At 39.3% G+C, this 21249-nt stretch overlaps 1 protein-coding gene across 2 annotated transcripts in view; it reads left to right on the top strand.

The window, feature by feature from the left end:
• nAChRalpha3 (nicotinic Acetylcholine Receptor alpha3) overlaps positions 1-18045 on the top strand; it is a 93477-nt gene extending 75432 nt beyond the window's left edge. For both annotated transcript variants that reach the window (XM_070218859.1, XM_044395786.2), the window contains 6 exons: positions 5785-5953; positions 10808-10944; positions 12134-12280; positions 12346-12438; positions 13291-14296; positions 16967-18045. In XM_070218859.1, coding sequence (XP_070074960.1) covers positions 5785-5953; positions 10808-10944; positions 12134-12280; positions 12346-12438; positions 13291-14296; positions 16967-17167 — 1753 coding nt within the window. In that variant the 3' untranslated portion in view covers positions 17168-18045. The remainder of the gene's footprint in view (positions 1-5784; positions 5954-10807; positions 10945-12133; positions 12281-12345; positions 12439-13290; positions 14297-16966) is intronic.
• Positions 18046-21249: the final 3204 nt, after the last annotated feature.

The raw sequence follows: 21249 nt of genomic DNA, 5'->3' as shown, positions 1-21249 counted from the left end.
ACGACATGTTAAGACCTTTTGCCAACTGAGAGCTGAAACCACTGAAAACGGGGCTCAAGTCATTGACGGGAATTAAAAAGTTGACAGCGCCAGTTACGTGTGTATATGTGTATATGTGTGTTTGTTGGCCCCTACATATATAGCATGTGTGTGGGTGCGAGTGTTCGTTGGTTTATTTGGCGTGGCATTGGCAGTAAATTATGCCACAAGTGCGTGACACACTCACAAAAGCGGCCGCCGGCTGTGAGTCTCTAAACCTTAGCCCCCTTACCCCCCTTTTAGACCCCTTAACCCCCCTTTTACGCCCCAAATTTCGCCACCTAACCATCAGCCAAGCCCCCTTTTGACTTACTCCCTTGGTAGCTTTTATTGTCTGCAGGCTGCTGCTTCTGCCGCTGCGCCTAAAATGCTGCAACACAATTCACAGCACGTAGAGCAATTTTCCCATGAAGCCATGAGTCCTCCTCCTTCCCCTCTCCTCCCTCTCCTTTCCAAAAACTTGTGCAGAGCCTCCACCGACAGGATTCAGTTTTAATGCGCATCGACAGTTAAATTAACTAAGGGGCAGGGGCTGGGGCGGGGGGCGCAGAAGGGGCGTGGCAGGCCGCAGCACGTACAGGTGGGAAAATGGGATAGTGGGTAGGTGCTTTGGCCATACTTATATAGGCGAAAGGCAGAGCGGCAGACAATCAGGCATTGATTGACAGGCGGACAGGTGGGCAGAGCTGAGACAAAGGGGCGAAATCGAAAGTCGAGGCAATCACGAGCCCATAAAATTAACCCTGCTTATTCCCGTTCTCAAACCGAAACCCTTTTCTTCCGATCCGATAGGCGGACATAATGACAGTGCGCCGGTCTGGCATTTTGCAGTTTATAGTTTTCGTTCCGGGGAAAAGTGCCTTGAAAATACTTAGTAGGGGAAAATATTAGTTAGTACTTTAAAGTTCCCATACGTTTTTAATAAACTAAGTGGAAATTCTTTTTTTAATCATTTAGTTTATTTTATATACGTTTTATTTAATTATTTAACCATTCTTTGAGAACCTCTCCTATAGAAATTTTTACCAAAAACCCAGATTCCACTTTTTCCACAAAAAAATGATTCCCTTTCCACAAAAAAGTTATTCGTTTTTTGACCGTAACAATAAAAATATTGATCCAAATACGAATTGTCATACCTTTCTGAACTCGTTATTAAATTTCCTAACGATTGGCATTTAAACCTGGACATTTTATTTTTTTTTTAATTTTTCGCAAAAAAATCATGGGGTACCCCCCTATAAAAAAATTAAAATTTGGCGAAAATTTTATTTTTTCAAGATCACCCGAAAAGTGTCATGGATTTGTTTATAATTATTTTTTTTTAGTTTTATTTCATGATTTATGGTATTTTTTATATTTTTACTACCAATCAGCGAGTTCCTCATTCTTATTCTTCAAATTAACTCTTTGTCATTAAAGTCCTGAAGCTCCTAATACACTCATTGTTTGCACAATTTCTTTGACTTGCCTTCATCTTTTTATATCCGCTTATTGAGTTGTCTTTCGGTGTCGTGCTCGTACTGCCATCTCCCATTCCGAATTCCCCATTTCCCATTCCCCAGGGGGCTGTATTTTGTTTAATTGCCGCAATGGGTCTTACAACATCAAATCAACACGCCGGGCACATACACCGAGAAAGCAGAGGCCCAAGACCCCCTTTCCCACCCACTCTCTCTTTTACTTTCCTCCTACAACTTTCCTGCTTTCCACCTTGCCACCTTGCCACCATTGAAGCTTGATTACGAGGCACAAATTTCGGTTGTGTTTGAGGTTTTTCGCTCCCCAGACTCGTTCCTTTGCCTTATCACAGATCGATTAAAATCATAATTAGCAAACTTTCCAGAGAATCTTCTCCCTTTTTCCCTTTTCGGCTGCGGTCACACCTCAATTGCCACGCCCTGCGAGTCCTTCGGAAATCCTACGGCAGTCCTGCGAGATTTCCACTCTATCTCTTTTTTCAAGTCATGCAACGAAGCGTGTTTATGTTAGTTATTAAAATTCTATTACTTACTTTGATTTCTGGTTGGCCCCAAATTCGAGTATCCAGAAGGAATGAGAGATGGATGCACGGAGAAAAAAAAGAGGGAAATATTCATCAGTTCGACTTTGAGTTGCAAAACAAAAATAAAGCTTCTAGTTAGATACTTCATTTGGCTTCGTTTTTTTCTTGTTCGGCTAGCTGCACTTTGTGAATATTTTAATATGAATATTTTTGATTGAATTTCGATGGATATACATAGATTTCGGAAAGTGCATAAGAAAAGCAAGAAATCGAGGCATAGAAAACTCTCGAAAGCTCATAGAGAACTTTTGGCTCAAAGTTGTTGAAATCAATCAAGCGTTGAGACCTATCCTCCCCCGAATTTCCTCCGAATTTCCCTCCCCATTTTCCCAGCGACTTCTAGGTGGCAATGGTAGTGCTTTGCTTTCTTTCTCCTTCGCCTCCGCTTTCTTTATGTCTTCGTTTCTTTTTTATGTTGCCAATCATTTTGTATTTATGCGTTTGTTCTTTGACTCCAATCAGCAAGCTGTTTCCCCTTCAATCCTCCTCGGAATTCCCCGTTGTCAATCAGCGATTTGACCATTTTCGGTCACTTTAGTGCGGTAACCCCAAACCCTCAAAACCCCCCAGCCCAAAAAAAAAAAAAACTAAGAAAAACCTCTCATTTCTCAAATACGTGCCGAGTTCTCCATTCAATTTCGCTGGAATTTCACTTAATTTTTTGTTTTTTTGGCGACCCAAGCGAAGAGGAGGATAGGAGCCGCCGGTTGGAAATCTAAATAACATTTGATTTGAAATCTGTTTCACTAGAAAATCATTCAGCAAGCGCACACACAAAGGCCAGGAATGAGGGAAAGTGGAAAATTTGTTTGACTGCTCTCGATTTCCCTTGGCTCTGAGCATTTGCCATTCACTTTCACTTTGGTTGGCATCCAGTAAAGTAAATCCATTAAAATAAAAACAAAAAACTTGTTTATTTTACGTATACTTAATATTAAGCATACGCCCAGTGGGTCAAGTATGAAAATAATTTATAAATTTGCTTAGAATGTAAAAGAAAGTAGGATATTAAACACTTCGACTACGTTTTTGCCTGGCTTTGAACACATTTCTATTTCTGGTTCCTTAGCCTTTATTACGCATACGCCGCGTGGCCCAGCGCATTGATGAATTGTTGCCAATTTCGGAATTTCACGAAGAGGGATGTGTTTGTGGGTGGATTGTGGGGGGGGTGTGGAAATATGGGAGTGCCATGTGCCATCGAGTCAAATCAAACTGAAGTTCTGCTGGTCTTGGCTGGTATTTGTTGTTGCTTGTGCTCTAGTCTTTTCTCTAGTTGGATCTCTTTTTTTTTATATTTTTCCTTTTTTTTCCGGATTTTGCCTATGTGGCGCCATCTTCCGGCGCCGTGTGTCTGTGTGAGTGTGTGTGGAGGCACGCGTGTTCTAAAAGTGAGTCTGTGTGTGTGTATTTCTTGCCTATTTTATGATTTATTGTATGTTTTCCCATCGTGCTTGCTAACCAAGTAACCAACTAACCAAGCGAACCCACCGAGTCACCGAGCTTATTACACTGACCTTTACACGTACTAAGCCACCCACTCCACGCCACCCCATTCGCCGACTTAAGGGTCTTCCAAGTTTTCTGTTTTCAGCTTTTTTTCTTTTCTTTTTCGGGGGCAAGTGTCTCTGTCAGAACTCGTGTGTCTCTGTCTGCAGGGACTTATCTTTAAGGAGCAAAGTGGCGGGGGAGGGGAAGGGGGAGGGGGAGCGGGAATTCCCCGTTTTCGGACACTCCATGGCCTGTTGACCAAAGCTCACTTCAGCAGACTTAATCTGTAGCCATATTACATTTTTCGCATTCGCATTCGATCGGGGGACTTTGGGAAGCCAAGTGAGCCGAAGGATATCGGGTATTAGGTATTAGGTGGTCCGCCCACTTGTGTTTTGTCGTATTTAAATGTCCTTTTAATGGACCAAGGCCATGGAATCGTCGAGGTGTTTGCTACATGTTTTCTGCTTTAAAAAAATGGCATTTAAAAAATATTTAAGAACTTTTGGAAAGTAAATTCCATTATTTGCTCATAACTTTTAAATGAATGGTCCGATTTTAAATTTCGGTACGTTTTAATAAACACAACCAAATCACACAAAGTAATATTAATAAGGGAAAGTTACCAATTTAATATTATTTATTAACTGCCCTTTAAACAATAACTTTATTATATCTGCACTGTTCGTTCCCTCTGTTATCTTATTCGTCCTTTTCCCCCCGTTCTGGTTCCCTTTCGAGTGACTGACATTTGGAATTGCCTTGGCAAATTATATTTTATTGCTGCAGCCATCAAAACTAACCCACAAGATGTTGGCCTTCAATCCCGGATTCCCCTCCCCCTCCTCACACATCCTTATCCCCATTTGCCATCCCCATCCCCATCCCCATTCTGTGTGCCTATTGCCACATACTTCATTTCTATTTGGAGGGAAGTCAACTGCCACAAACAGTTAGTTGCCTGCCGGCCACATCCTTGTCGTTGCTGTTGTCGTTGTCGTTGTCGATGTCCTTCCCCCCGGCTCACTTCCATTTCCCACGCTTTATCCCTGCTCCTTGCCTTGTTTATTATTTATTTACAATATTTTCTTATTCAAAATGAAGCCGCAAGCCTCTCGGAATTATTGATGGCCCGGCCATATACCACAGCGAAATGTCGAGTGGGGCAGGGGGCTACCCCTTTTTTTTCTGTTGCCAGCAGTAACGCTTTTTTCTTATTTATACATTTTTATTTTCGTTGTTTTGTTCAGTGTCCCTCCACTGGCAGCTTCTGTTCCAAGAGTTTTTCAAGTGCTACGAGGGGAAAAAAACATAACGAAAAGTCCGCTCTACTCAATTTACAAAAATTTTCTTTCTTCATTATTTTTTTATATTCTACCCATTTTTTTTGTTTTTTTGTGGGCAGCCGTAGTCAGAGATTATTAACTTTTAAATTATGCATTGGTCCGGAGGAAGGAAAAGGGGCAAAAATATGAGAAATGCGAGAGCTCAAAGACTGAATGACTGTCGAACTGATTAACGCAAATGGATTAAAGTTTCAGAGGGTTAGTTCAAGGGTTCTTTAGCTTAACTTTTCAAGTGGGTTTCTTCTTTGTTGGAAACAGTTTTGTACTCCGATATCGCAGAAAAACAATTTATGAGCTAATTTTGTAGTTTAATAATAATTTTTTTAAATTACAGCATAAAAACACATTTCTATTTAATTATTTTATTTTTGTATTTATATTTTTGAATATTTTTTTACTGAAAATGTTAGTACTGAAAAACAGCATTAAACCTGGAAACACAAATATTGTTCGCATATTTGAAAGTTTTGAAGTCACTGCCTTTGCGCAGCTACGCAAAAATACGCAAAAATACACAGAACCATTTTGACACTCAGTTAGCAGTTAGGCCAATATTTTTTCAGCATTTTACAATATTTATCATGCGGCCGATGATTTATGTGATTGGAGCGCCATATATCTGGGGATATATGTGTGTTTATGTAAATAAATATAGGTTTTGGGTGCCAGACACTGCGGATGCTGCAACGGTAGCACCACAAACGCAAAAAAAAAAAAAAAAACAAATAAAATACCATCAAAATAAATATCCACAGCCAGAATGAACCTTAATAAATATTTACGCGCTGCGTAACAATTTGCCTAGCTCATACGCCAATTTCCCCGCCCTTAATTTATCCGCAGGAACGAGAAGTTCTATACGTGCTGCGATGAGCCATATCTGGACATCACCTTCAACATCACGATGCGCCGCAAGACCCTTTTCTACACGGTCAACCTGATCATCCCCTGCATGGGCATTAGCTTCCTCACCATCCTCGTGTTCTACCTGCCATCGGACAGTGGCGAGAAGGTGAGTCGAGGGTTATCCTAAGATATATTTTTGGGTGTACAAGTAACTATTCATGAATGTATTAAGGGACCCTTTATAATCATCATCTCCTTTTTTGATGGTGTTTCCTTGATTCACACTTCCTTATTTCAACCTTATAATTCTCAATTCATTTTTCAGGACTATTTCGATTTTTTTTACATATAAAATTTCTTAGTAATATTTATTTCATTTTTTGCAATGGAAATAAAATAGGGAATATAAATACTATTGTGCAAAAAAAAATTTATTAAATTTATTTAAAAAAAACTCCTTTTTATTTATTTGCTAGAGTTTTTATTGTGTAGCCCGATTGATAAACGGGCTCAATTAATGAGCTAAAGTTTAATTAAATCAGTCGGCCAATTGCTGCGGCCCGCGTGTCTAAAAGCTTTATCTCCGGCCGTTGGATTTATGCTAATGCTACACATGTTATTGCATTTATTCGTAGTGAAATTAACCATTAGAATCAAGTTCATCCGCAGCTGAAATGCATTAGCTTGAAAATACCATTTGCCGTTTCCCCCTATTTTCCTTATTTGCTTTGTTCACATCTGCTGCTGCTGCTGATATTTTCCCCGCGCTTTTCACCATTCTGATTTTTTTTTTGCATTAAACCAATTGCCATAATTTATTACCAGCTCAGCCCCTAGCCTTCGCCCATCCGCTCAAAATGTGCTTTTAATTAAAAAGGCAAAAAAAAAAATAATAATAATTTCACACTCAAATGAAAATGAAAATGCATTTCAACATTTTATTCGTTTTGATTTTACACTTTTTTCGGCTCTTCTGCTTGTGTGTGTTGTGTTGTGTGTGGGTTCTTTTTTCGCCCAGTTTGCCATCATTTAAGTTTGAGTAAATAAAATTACACGATGTATTCAATTTAATGCGAACAAAAGTCTGGCGCGTTTTTTGCGGTTCTTTGGCGATTCTTTGAGGGAAAAACGCCAAACGAAAATGAAAATGAAAACACGAAATGGCATAATGCATAAATATAAACATTTACATGCTGCCTGGGACTTATGAATAAATTACGGCCAATTTTCAAAATAAATAAAATGCAAAAATAATTTGTGTGCGCAAGCGGTTTGTGGATTACTGATGCTGATGTTGATGGCGATGCCATCCGACATTTCCACATCGCTCACGGAGCATAATTTATGTTATAAATATTGACAGCGCCGGGCATTTGATGGGCCAACCCAGCAGGCCTTATGTAAATTCCCGATTTGCGTGTGCATTATCGAGTTAAGAGCGACCGATTCGATGAGTACTCATCGAATAATGCACGTATTAAAACAAGCTGTCACACGAAAACGACTTTTTTGAACGATTCATTGCAGTTGGTATTTATCTAAGTTCTTTTGATAAGAAAGTATAAGGAAATATATATATATTTACATTTTAAAATATTAGAATTTTTTACAAACTGGTTTCATCGCAAATTTTAATAGTTATTTATATATAGTTAGTTTATAGTTAAGCACCATGAAACTATTTAAAGTTAATCTTTTTTAGGGCAAGTAATTTTTCCAATTAATTTTAGATTTAGATGACTCTCTAGTAATATTTAGTTTCCACCCATAACTACTTTTTTTCTAGTACTTAAACTTCGCCGATCCAATAAAAAATAATCAATTCATGCGATAGTTTTTTTTTTTTTCAGAATATTTTCCCCTCTTTTTTGGAAGGCATCTCCGGTTATTTTGGCTTTTTTGTTTGACTTTTACGATTTGTGCCGAGTGGGCACATTTCATTGCACTGTTGTCCCTTTTATGGCCATGCACGCACACTCACTCCGTCACAAACACACAGACGGAAACACTGACACACGGATCTGGCAAATATTTACGCCTAAAAGCAGGCAGCGAAATAAAACAGGACACAAACTGCGGAACTGCGCCCGAAATTCCCGCCACTGGCCGGTCAGTCTGCAGTTAACTGTGGCAACTCTGGCACGTCCGCCCCGCCCACCGCCCACCGCCCAGCGCCCATCCTTTCGTCCTTTCGGAACCCCGGTGGCCGAAGCTACGAAGTTCCAGCCCCGCGATGGCATCGGAATTGGAATTGGAATTGCCAATTTACATGCATATGCGCCACAACGCACTTCATTCATGCAATTGCCGATTGCGGGAGTGTGGAAAGGAGGTGGGGTGGTCAAAAACGGTTGCGGCACACTGGCAAAAATTGTTTCTTTTTGTTTTTGCCTAACAAGATTTAATTACAAGTCAAACGCTGCAAAAATAGAGCGAAAAGAGGAATAGGAATGCAAAAATAGTGCTTAGAAATAGGATTAGAACCAAAATACGAATATATAAATATTTGTGTAAATAATTCTTCATATCTACAGTAATTTTTGAGTGGTTCCTATATATATAAATAATATTAACTGTTCACAGATTAATTGGTAAAAGGAAAATAAAGAATTTAATACATTCTTTTACATTTTCAAGTTTATTTATAGCCTCATCTGTCCAATTTGTTTGACATTTTATAATTTGTAGTTTTGGGACACATTTTTTTCTGCTCATTTTTTTGTTTTCCGTGCAGGAAACGAAGGGCTACTTTTCCAATACTAAGTAGCCGCACTGTTCCCAATTCCCCTCCGTTTATTTGCATCGTATTTTTATGGCCGAAACAATTACGTTTTACGAACGGAGTCCACAGATTGAAACTGGCCCATCAGTTGGGACATCCGAGCCATCCAGTTCGAGCTGTTCAACCCGACCCAACAGAACCGAACCGAAATCGTAACCGAAATGCATTTGGCAACCTTAATTACACCAAGCATTTGCATAAATAATGAGCAGGTCACTGGCGATGAGAGCGTGAGGCGATTGCATTTGGATCCTTTCGCCTTTCGCCATTTTTGCCATCTCTAAGACGCCCAGCCATCGATAGAGGCACACTGAGAAAAAAATACTAAGCTTTTAATATTTAATTTTAAACTAAATTATTTTCTTTTATAATTTTATTAAACTATATTTATTTTAAAAAATGTTATAAATATTTGGTCACTGTAGTTAAATTAAAAATTTATCATAATGTTTATTCTCGGAAGCATATATATTTTTTATGTATATTTTAATAATAAATGGTTTTCTTTATTTTATATAATTTATAAAATAAATATTATTTAGTTTTCTCAGTGTTTTTATAGTGGAAAGGTCGAGGAAGCTGGCATTGGATTTGCTTGGCAAGTTGTAACCTTAATTAGGCAACGTCACTAATCGCTTTACAAGCCCTGGCCCCAAACTAAGGCTAATTATCATAAAATCATTAAGCATCGAAAATTTATGCCGCACACAGACACACACACACACGTACACGCACACAGACATTAAGAGGACACACTCACACAGACGGGCAGACAGACAGAAGAGAGGCTCAAATCGCGCGTCTCATTTTCGACATTTAATTACTTTCTGCCGACACACACACACAGATCGAAAGCCATACAAACACACTTTATTACAAGCAGCTTAGGCATAAATAAGGTGAGCTGCCACGCCCACCTCCCTGCCGCCGCCCCCTTCTACAAATCATTTTTCGCCTTATTGAGCGCCCTGAAAAGTATGCCGCGCTTTCGTTTTCATTTCCATTTTCACGTTTTTTTTTGCTTTTTTCTTTTTTTTTGGCATTTTCCATTGCCTTTGCATATGATTTGTTGGCCAGCTTTTGGCAAGGCCGCAATTGCCGGCTGACAAACCGCCTTTTCATACGCCCATTGCCCTGGCTTATTATTTGCTTGTGATGCCCGCTTAGGCATTCTAAATCAATTTGGATTTGTGCCTCAAATGGAATGGCCAAGCGAGCGGAATCTTGGCGATTGTCTGGCACTGAAATTCAAATTATCGGGCAGCAAGGAAATTAGTTTGAAACTAAAACATTCTTGGTAATAAATAGTATTTATTTAATAAATTTAAATGATTACATTTAGAATTTTAGGGTCTAAAACAGCATTGGAAAATATTTATACATTTAAATACAATATGATATTCATAGTTTTCTAATTAAAATTATTATAATATTTACTAAGTCTATTAACTTCATATTTAATTAACTACGTCAACCATAAGGTTTTGTTATTAATGAAGTAAACGTAAGGCACGCTTAACTTTTGTGTATTTATTAATTAATCCAAAGGGCTTAGATGCCTTTCCTATTACAACAAGTAAATACCATAGAAATTAATAAGGCCAAACTGCTACACTAATTAGCTAATCCAAACGACTTATGGTTTGATTATTTAATTAATTCAAAGGTCTGCTGTTATGTGTTTCTACCATTTATTTAATGGTGGAATTAGGGAAAAAATATTTCTATGTACATTAAGTCTACAATGTTTATTTTTTTGTATTTTTTTTAATACTTTTAAGATATAATATCTTATGCTTTATTTGATTAGTTTTATTTATTTTCGTATAAATTATTAATTAATTTATTTTTTTTTAGCACCAAAAACTATTTATTCCCAACAAAAAATCACCATAAACCAGATACCTTTTGGGAGTATTATGCAATCAATATGCACACCCTGATTGCGACACTATTAAAGCAAGGGGGCAAAGGGGAAGAGCAAAGAAAATGCTCCATGGGAAGAAAAAAGAGCTTAAGCTGCGTCTGAGCAATATTTATGCATTATAAATGAGAATCCTTATCAGGCCGGGAGTTTCCCGTTTCCAGTTTCCCGTTGTTGTTCGCAGTTCGCAATTGTCGCTTCTTTATGGCGCTTTAGATTTTCCGCTCGACGTGCAGCTCAATTTGCCACGCCCCCTAGCCCCCAGCACCCCCTTGTAATACATATATATATATGTACTGTACGTATATTTGCAGGTCTCATTAAGCATATCCATTCTGCTGTCGCTCACTGTGTTCTTCCTGCTCCTGGCGGAAATCATTCCGCCCACATCGCTGGTGGTGCCGCTGCTGGGAAAGTTCGTGCTCTTCACCATGATACTGGATACCTTCAGGTGAGTTGCTCGGGTTTTCCCGCGATTTTCCCACGATTTCCCCATCGATCTCCGAGCCAAATGTGCCACTAATGCGGCCCAAGTACTTAAGTGCTGGGTACTTGAAATATTAAATTTTAATATAAAAACTTTTCATTTAAAATTTGAAATATTAAATAATAATAGTAAAGAAAACTAGAAGATTCTGTATTTCTATTTTATTTACTAAACTATAAACATATTTGTGTAGCCATTACTACGACAAAGTAAAAAACTCAATCATCTTTATATACCCCAAAAATTCAAATCATTGAAAACTTCGGAATATGTAGTTTAAAAAGTTTTTTGAAAAGTTTCGCAAACCGGTGGAGGAAAATAAAACTCGATTCGGCAGCCGTTTGGCTTAGCTTGGCTTAGTGCCACGCCCTCTTGCCGGCCCCCGCCCCCCGCTGGGGCCCTATTAAACGGCTGCGGCAATTTACAGTCATTTGCCACGCCCACAAGGCGGCTGGCCGGCACACCAAATGATGGCCGCCTAATTGTTGGTAAACAAAAGTCGACTGAAACCGAGAGTCGGAGTCTGCCAACAATGGAATCGCCAGTGGCGCAACAGGACCTCGCCTCAAATGATGTAATTAAGGCTGGCAGGACACCCTCCTCGAGTCCCTGCCCCCTCCCAACCCCCTTATTCTTTTCCAACGCCTTGGCCAGCTGCTAATTAGACGTGGGCGTCGAAAGTTAATTACCCAGACTAAGAGAGCAACTCACTTAAGTCCTTTCTGCATGTTCTCAAACATCTCCCACCACCCCCTCAATTTATCCTTGGACAACTCTTCTGCAGAGGGGACAAAATATAGTGACAATTTATCATGCACTTCCAGATAATAAAGTTTGCTAAATACATATTACAGAAAGTGAAGAAAAGTATATTTTAATTAATAACTATTTTAAGTATTTGAAAAAATATTAGAAAATATCATATCATAAATAAAAATAAAAACAAATAAACTTTTAAGTTAATACCGATTAGAAATTATAAATAAAAATTTCGGAAAAATATTCTTGTAATAAAATTATATTTGCCTAGTGTTTTAATATATTAAAAAATCAGAATATGAAATTTAAAAAATACAACACTGTTAAGATAATAAATTTATATTTATAAACTTTATATTAAACACCCTTCTCGGGTTTTTTTCTTTCTGTGCAGCATCTGTGTGACTGTGTTGGTGCTGAACATCCACTTCCGGTCGCCGCAGACGCACACGATGGCTCCTTGGGTGCGGACCGTGTTCATCAACCAGCTGCCCCGCTTCCTGGTCATGCGGCGTCCGCTCTATCCGATCAGCGAGATGATGTGAGTGTTGCCTACAGTGTGGGTGACCACTGTACAGTAAGCCCCTGACATCCTCTAATTCACAGAAAATCCTCGCGCCGCCTAATGGTGCGCACCTGCAACGGACTCGAACTGAGGGATCAAATACCACCGCTGCCACCGCCGGTGGCCTTGTCTCGGTAAGTTTAAGTTGGCTTACGTTTTGAACGACCTTGGGGAATTATTAAAAGTATGCATTTACAAACACAATTGAAAGAAAATCACACGCACAAGTAACGACACACACAGTCATAACTTGGCCAAAAATTGGCCTACACCAAAAATACATACTGTTTTGAACAGATAACAAAATAATAAATAAATCCATAACACTTTCCGATTGAAAAAATACAATTTTCGCTAATTTTTAAATTTTTTATAAGGGGGTACCCCATGATTTTTTTCAAAAAATTAAAAACCAATAAAATGTCTAGGTTTAAATGCCAATCGTTAGGAAATTTAAAACCAAGTACAGAAAGGTTTGACAATCCATACTTTGAATCAGTATTTCCTTTGTTTTAGAGAAAAAAATGGTTTTGTTTTTTTTGGAAATTTGGGATTTCAGTTTATGACAAAAATTGGAATTTTTTCTTTTGTTTTTTTGCTATAACTTGGCCAAAAATGGTCCTACACCAAAAATACATACTGTTTTGAACAGATAACAAAAAAACAAGTAAATCCATAATAATTTCCGTGTGATTTTGGAAAAATAAAATTTTCGCCAATTTTTAATTTTTTTATAAGGGGGTACCCCATGATTTTTTTCAAAAAATTGAAAACCAATAAAATGTCCAGGTTTAAATGTCAATCGACTGGAAATTTAATAACGAGTTCAGAAAGGTATGACAATCTATATTTGGATCAGTACTTCCATTGTTACGGTCAAAAAACCAATTATTTTTTTGTGGAAAATTAGGTTTTTGTTAAAAACTTTTTCTGTTTGTTTTTTTCTTGTTTCCTTATAAAAATAAATATTTTCCGAATCTTTTCAGTATGCACCACAGCCCGAAGACGACATCGCGCAGCACCTCGCCCCACCTGCAGCACCGCGCGCAGACCTACAACCTGATGGACGAGTGCGGCATGGGGGGCATGGGGGGCATGGGCGGGGGAGGGGGCGCCTCCACGATCACCGGCCACCTGAGCTCCCTGTATCCGCCGACGATGTCGACGGCCAACCAGCAGACCTCGACCACGTCCTCGCTGATCGACGCCCAGTACCACAATCAGTACCAGCAGACGGGCGGCTCGCTGCTGGACCACCCACTGACGCCCACCAAGTTCCGCCAGATGACCTCGACCTCCAGCCAGACGGGTCAGAATGGGAATGGGAATGGCGGAGGGAACGGGGGCGGTGGCGGTGGCTACGGGGGCCACAACCTGTACCGGCAGCAGTCGAGCTGCTCGGCCAACTTCTCGCCGCTGCCGCAGCACGCCCACCAGGCGCACGCCTCCACCACCACCAGCGACCTGGGCATGGCCAATCCGAATGTGATAAAGTCGACGACGACGGTTAACTCGGTGGCCACCGCCTCCACGCTGGCGGAGTCCTGCTGCAGCGGCACCATCCAGATCCACCAGGGCATGGGCGCCGGGGCGGCCTGCCAGTCGTCGGAGCTGCTGCACCACCAGCAGTTGCACCACCAGCAGATGCACCACCAGCAGCAGCAGCAGCAGTACCAGCAACGACCCACCACCTCGGCAGCAGCGGCGGCAGCGGCAGCGGCGGCGGCGGCGGCAGCAGGAGGCGGACCCAGCACCTCGGCGGCGGCAGCAGCGGCGGCAGCGGCAGCGGCGGCCGGAACGCCACCCCCACCGCCTCCGCCGGCGGGCGTCTGTGATATTCTGCCCGCCTGCCAGCGCGAGGGCGGCCCGCACTGCTGCTCGGGGCGTGGCAACGTGCGCCAGAGGTGGCACACCTGCCCCGAGCTCCACAAGGCCATGGACGGGGTCACCTACATCGCGGATCAGACGCGCAAGGAGGAGGAGAGCACAAGGGTGAGTCCTTGGATAGTAAATAACAATAAATATTACATAAAATATGTTTTCACAAAAAATAACTGGAAAACGAAAAGATCAAGCGCAAATCCGCCTGATTTCAGTATTCTTTTGAGCACAACTGTTCTTGAAATCAAGCGTAAAAGCTCTTGATTTCGGTTTTCTACATCATTCTTGAATTCCTTGAAAATACAATATTATAAAAACTAAAATATTCCTGCAGGTTTTGAGTTTGAAAAATATTTTAATAAGTTGATTACTATTCTAATACTTTCGGAAGCATTAAAATAAAACTACAAAATATATACATAATAATATTTAGTATGAAATTAAGTCTGCAGAGTACAAACTTTTTATTATTTTATTATTATTCAAGACCACATTTTTATACTACTATATTTTTAACACAACCAGCTTTAAGATTAAACTATAGCTTTTTTTGGGTGTACCAAAATTTAATAACAATATTTGAATATTTTGATTATTACCCCAATATTATTGCGTATGAAATGAATACCAAAGGGTACAGAATTTATATAATTTATATTAAGTACATATAGTATATTTTTTTTGGTCTAACCAATAACCTAAGTACACTTGAACATTTCAATAAGTTCGCCAATGTTCGCGGGGGATTAGCTTTAAAAGAACATTTTATTTGTCGTATCCCATTGGAAAAATAAAATTTCCTTGCTCTTCAGGAATTCAAGTGCAGCAAGCCAGTGAAAATAAAGAGGAGGAAACTGGAAAACCGACAAAAAAAAGAAGAAAACACAAGTGGCCCCAAAGCCGCTTAACGTTTGGTCGCGACAGAGACGGGGATACCTGGGAGAGGGAGAGGGAGACGGCAACTGAGGCCAAGAGAGAGACGGCAACAGAGACAGTGTGGGCTTTGATGTTAATAAGCCTGGCGCAATAAATTAGAGCGGCCTAAGGCGGGATTTATTGGCACGTCGATAATCGATGGCCAGGACTCGAGGACTCGGGGCTCGAACTCGAACTGGAGTTCGGAAGCTCCGGAGTGGAGATATGTACCTTGGCCAGAGCCCAGTTGTTGATGATGTCCGACTGTCACTGGCTCTCTGCCCTTTTGTTGACCTTTCCCATCCGCTGTGTGCCGATGTCCCGGTGTCCTGGTGTCCCGGTGTCCATATGTGTGTCCGTGGGGCATCGTCTCTATGGGCGGACTTATGCCGGCTGCGCCAAAAGTTTTAATGACTTTTCATGCGCCTTATTGAGCAGCGACTACGGCCATGTCCTGCCATCGCACACTCAAAAAAAGTCCAAGCTGCTCACAAAAAAAATAGAGAAATGGTTTTAATAAGATTTCAAAACAAGAAAAAATCGTAAATTAATTTTAAATAAAATATGAAGGAAGGAAGGTATATTTTTATTTATGTTTATAGATTTTTAATTGTTCTAAATTCCTGGTAAAATAATATTATTACTTTAGTAACATAATAATATAAAATCATAGAACTACCACCCCGTTTTTTCTTTGAGTGCAGCCTTGTACGCCTGCTTGTTCGCGTAGTTACGAGCATTGCTGTTGCTGCTGTCCTCTCATCATAATGAATGTTTTCTTGTGGCATCGAACAAAATGCCAATAAAAGTATTTTATTAAAATTACGCACACATTCAATCATTATTGGAATGTCCTGCCGGGCTTAGCGGCGGAGGAGGAGGAGGAGGCGTGGCACTGGGACTGGGACACTCCCGGACACTTGGACGGAACTAGGACACCTCCGGACGGAAAATGGAGAGCACAGAACACGGGACACAGAATCCAGAGGCAGTGTTGTCAAATGCAGGGGCAAAAAAGTAGCTACATTGAAGTCTTGAATTATGAAAATTTTTCGGAAAATAATGGAGTTTTTACTATATCTAAAAATATTTGTTTTAAAGATGTAAGGAAACTATTGAAGATGTTTAAATTTAAACCTATATAAAATATTTCTTTTATAGATATTTCTTCATATTAACCCACATATTTTTAACTGTAAAAATTTGTAGAAAATATTTTTTAATATTAAAATATAAGCAGCTTTTTTACTCTCTTAGATCTTAGAAATTCCGCTATAAAATGTCCAATTTGGCGGCACTGCAACATCGAATGCTGAGAAATGCGAGACAGCTTCGGCGGCATTTACATTGAGTGCGTGTCATTTACGCCACGCCCCCTTGGGCGATGGTAGGCGGTGGAATGGGGGCGTGGCAGCGGACTGACGGGGGAATTAGTCGCAAGATGCGTGGACAAAGTTGAACATATTGCCTGGCTTATGAACTCCAGGCCCAGCGCATGAATATCGAATGAATGGCAATCGAAAGGGGGGAATCTTGTTGGCTCAAAATTTAATGTTTTCTTTTTTAAAGATGTCAATTTTAAAATAAATAGTAGTAACAAGCTAAAAGCCCTTAAAAGGTGTTTAAAGAAATTAAAAAATAGCATATATTTAAATTTTAAATAAATAAAAATTAACAGAAAAGTCTATAGCAGATAAATACAAGAATTTCATTTATTTACATAAGATAGAATATGAATTGAGTAATTTAAAAAACCTTTGAAATATTATAGCCACCTAATTTGACTTTAAACTCATTTAACAATGGCTAGCCATTGAAAAGGGTATTCAGTAACAATGATAATAACTTGGACAATTATGCCAACAGGTGAAAGAGGACTGGAAGTACGTGGCCATGGTGCTCGACCGCCTGTTCCTGTGGATCTTCACAATAGCCGTGGTCGTCGGCACCGCCGGCATCATCCTGCAGGCTCCGACGCTCTACGACACCCGGATGCCCATCGACATAAAGCTATCGGAGATCGCCTCGACGACGGCCAAGCCCAATGTGGCCAGGCCCGTGTTGTAAGCGTATCGATATGTATCGATCCGTCGATCGATATCCAGTATTCCGGAGAACACACACCACACACAGTCTGAAGAAGCCAACAAAAGCAAAACACAAGTAATGAATGAAATTCGCATTTGTTTTTTCTTTAACCAGAGAGAAAGGGGATACAAAACCAAAAAAAAAAATAATTACCAAAAAAACTTGTTCCACAAAAACAGAATAACAGAAACGACGACGAGAATCCAAGTAACTATAACTATAATAAATTGTATTTGTTGTATACATAAAAGGTATAACTAACTATAAATAATTTGTACACTAATGTTTAAACAGGCAAACGATGCTAAACAAAACGGTTTTTTTTTCTAGGCAACGTAAATGAACAGAGACAAAAAAGTGACGACAAAACAAAAAACCAAACAAACGAACAAAATAAGTAAGTAAACCAATTCAACTGAAACGAAGCGCAAAATAGTATGCAACAGATAAATAAATACGATTTATGGTAATAATTGAGAGCGAAATTAAATTAGTGAAATTAAATTAGCCTAGCCAAACATCAAGAATAACGAAATAATGCAAAAAAAAAAAGAAAGAAAAAGAAAGCGTATTTGTTGAACAAGAAAACGAAGAGAAGGGGGACAACATTAGTTAGCTAAGCGAACCAAAATAAAGGAACAGGAAAAAGCCAACAAAAAAGGCGTATATGTATATGTATGTTTTTGTGCACCGAGAGAAAGCGGAGGAAAGAAACCGAAAATTCAGTGATTTAAAAAGTTTTCTGCCCCTGGAAATAATATTCAACCTACAGATCCATTTAAATAACCTAAAATAATAATTTTAATATTTTGTATATATTTTATAAGTTTTTATATAAAATGTTGCAAACAAAACTTTTAATTAATTCAGGGTTAATAATTTTAAAATTATAATTGAAGAACACCTGACGGGAAGAAAGCCTTTTTAAAATGATGAATTCTTCTGCTAGATTCTTTTCTCCGCGTGCACGAGTGTGTGTGTGTGTTGTCGTGTGTGTGTGACTGCAAATGAGGCATGCAAATTAGTGCAAATAAACCGGGAGAATATGAGAGAGGAAAATGGGGGGTAAATGCAGCCCCAGGCCCCGGAAAACCCGGAAAATCCCCCCCTTCCACGATTTCGCCTTGGGGCAATTAGTTAGCACAAAGCTTTAGTTATTATGCCCAAGTGTACGTGGGCCTCTATGACGGTATGTGTGTGTGTGAGTGTCTGCGTGTGTTGGTGCGAGCGCATGTGGTTGCATAGTAAATAATCACCATTAGAAATTCAAATTCAATTTTGGCGCTTGCACTGCCTAATTGGCAAAAACGCGTCCAAGTTGCTTTCACTGCTCACGTTTCTTTTTGCCGCCCAATTAACATTTCCCACGCTCGCCACCGGGCTCATAATTTATGCTAATTTCCGGTTGCATAATTCACTAAAAATAAAAGAAACAAGAAAGGAAGAAGCCACCTGCCAAATAAAAAGGGAGATACTCCAAAAGTTTCCTTCGCCTTCGCATTTTTCCTGGTGTTATATGGCCATTGCTTTATTTGCAGCCCCGTTTATTTGCTTTACACTTTTTATTGCTCATAAAATCAAATGATGCCTGATTAGGGGGAGCCAACGACAAAAAACAAGCAGGGGAATTCCCCTTTTTTTCGGTGTGCGGAAAAACAGAAAGTTTTAAAATGTACGCGGCATAACATATTTCTGTTAGCCGAGGGAAATTTTAACAGCGGACAGGTGACAAGGGTTTCGTTTTCGTTATTGCGACTCACTAAAGGGACTTTTTTTTATTGACACGTAAACATATTTTTAATTAATAAAATAGATACATTTAATTATTAATTTTTGAAGCTAGATATTTAATACTTTTTTTAAGGTTTTTTTTGGTGCATTAACTGTAGAATTTTTTTTATTTTAATACATAACTGATTTATTACAAAAAACTGTGCCCATATTTTATTCTTTTTGTATAAATTTCCAGTTTTACAAAGATATTTACTAGTATTAACTAAATATTTTAAACGATTTAAACTCCCTAATTGATTTTCTAAAAAATTAGTAACTTTTTATTTCCAAGCAATTACTTGCTTATAAATTTAGATAATATTTTTACCATTTAAAATTAAAAAATATATTTAAAGATTTAAAATTTGTTTAAATTCTTTCATTGACTTCATTTTTTTGGTCGCCTGATCCTGAATTATTGCCGATGCCAACAAAAACCACAATGCGTGTGTCGTCACAAGCAAGTGTCAATCACAGTCACCGCAGTGCAATTGTTCCAGCCCCCTCAGAGCCCCGCCTCCTGGCCCCTGGAACATACCCCCGCCCATATCACACACAACACTTTTCCAGTTTTTAATTAAATGAAATGCAGGCGAAGAGTTATAGCAGACAGTGTGCCAGAGGGAGACGGGGCGAGGCGATGAGTGAAATGCACACAAAATGAAAAGCCATTAACGAAATATTATATCTGAAGATGGAGGGAGTGGCGATGTCAGCTGAATCCTGTTTGGGATATAAAAAGCGCACAAATTTCGGAAGTTTTTCTGCACTGGGAGAAGCATTCTAGGAGAACCTAGAAATATTTTACACTTTTTTTATTTATCACTGTCTAAGAAAAGAAGGGTTTTTAAATATTTTTATGATACGTGCGCTTTAATTAAAATTTAAAATTTAAAATTGATTTTATTTTACATTATTTTGCACAATTTCTCTCTTTTTTCTTCCCGTGTGGCTTTGATGTTATTTAAGCACAAGCCATTTAATAGGTTACCCACGAAATACAGCGCGCCCGAAGTGAAGAAGAAGTAAATCTGGAATGGGGGCAGTTGGAGACCGCAAATCATAATTGTTGCGGACACACAAGACACAAGAAAAGCAAATAATGCGGTGGGGTGGGAATTCGGGAGTTGGGTGGTCGAGTGGGTGGCTCGGGACTCCGCCCCAAAGTCGTAACAATGCAAACTGTGTGGCCACACACAAAAAGGACATTAGCCCTGCTCCTTTCTGCTTTCTGCTTTTGGCTGTTGCTCTTGATTTTGCTCTTGCTTTTGCTTTTGCTTCTGCTTTTCCCCTTGCTCATACTTTGGCTTTGTTTCATTCATTTAGACTGGTTTTCCCTTCGCTTTTGGCCGCCAATGAGCGATGCGTATCAGCGGCGAACGTGGCCAAGAATTCGGTCTATTTGTTTGTTTTCACTTTTGCGGCCTAAATGTACTTACAGTGGAATGTCCGATTTGGCAATTGGTTGGCTTAGAAAACATTTACCGGTTCATAACCGATTCGCACTGGACTTATAACCGATTCCCAACCGATTTAAACAAAAACACTTCTCAATTCGCATTTATAATTGATTTTAAAACCGTTTCATTGACAAAATCGTGCTCTCTTCAAAATCATTTATTTAATTTAAATCAATGGAATAAAACATTTTCCCATTGACCATTCAATTGAAATTTCAATTTGAAGCTTAGTCCTGTGACAGAAAACAAAGGGAAACCTATTGCATGCCGATTGATGGGGCAAAAGTAATCAAATAAAAAACCAATGGCAGTTGGCTTAGCCGGAAATATTCATCATTGAACATTTCCCACTGTACCGGCATTTTATCTATGGGCCCCCCAAACGCAGTGGACAATACAAAAGCAATCATAAAGTTATAGCCCCGACGAAACAGTCGCTACTCCGGGGTACTTCCCCTTGGCCAGTTGGCCATTTCCATTTCCACTACCGTTGCCGGTTTTCGGTTCTCGGTTGGAAAAACTCGAAGCAAAAACCAACTTTACACCCTTGGGCGACATTTTCCAAAAGGCAGCCTTTTCCGCACCCACACTCGAAAATCCACCGAACACCGTCTCTCCAAAACCAGTGTTGAAATTGTGGCTGTTTTTCAGACAGATATGTCTGCAAATTTTCGTTTATGCATTTATTTAAAATCTTTAACTATTGACATTTTGTTAAAAAGTATTCAGAATACAGTTTCATATTTTTAAAATGTGTTTTTGGACCTTCTTTTATAGAAATATTAAAAATAATTAAGTCTTTTTTTTAATAACACAATTTTATTGTTT

This window comes from Drosophila takahashii, chromosome X, assembly GCF_030179915.1.
Source record: "Drosophila takahashii strain IR98-3 E-12201 chromosome X, DtakHiC1v2, whole genome shotgun sequence".
In the NCBI taxonomy this organism is placed as follows: domain Eukaryota; kingdom Metazoa; phylum Arthropoda; class Insecta; order Diptera; family Drosophilidae; genus Drosophila; species Drosophila takahashii.
Note: the sequence above shows the minus strand (reverse complement) of the source record. Positions and strands in the feature narration are given on the sequence as shown.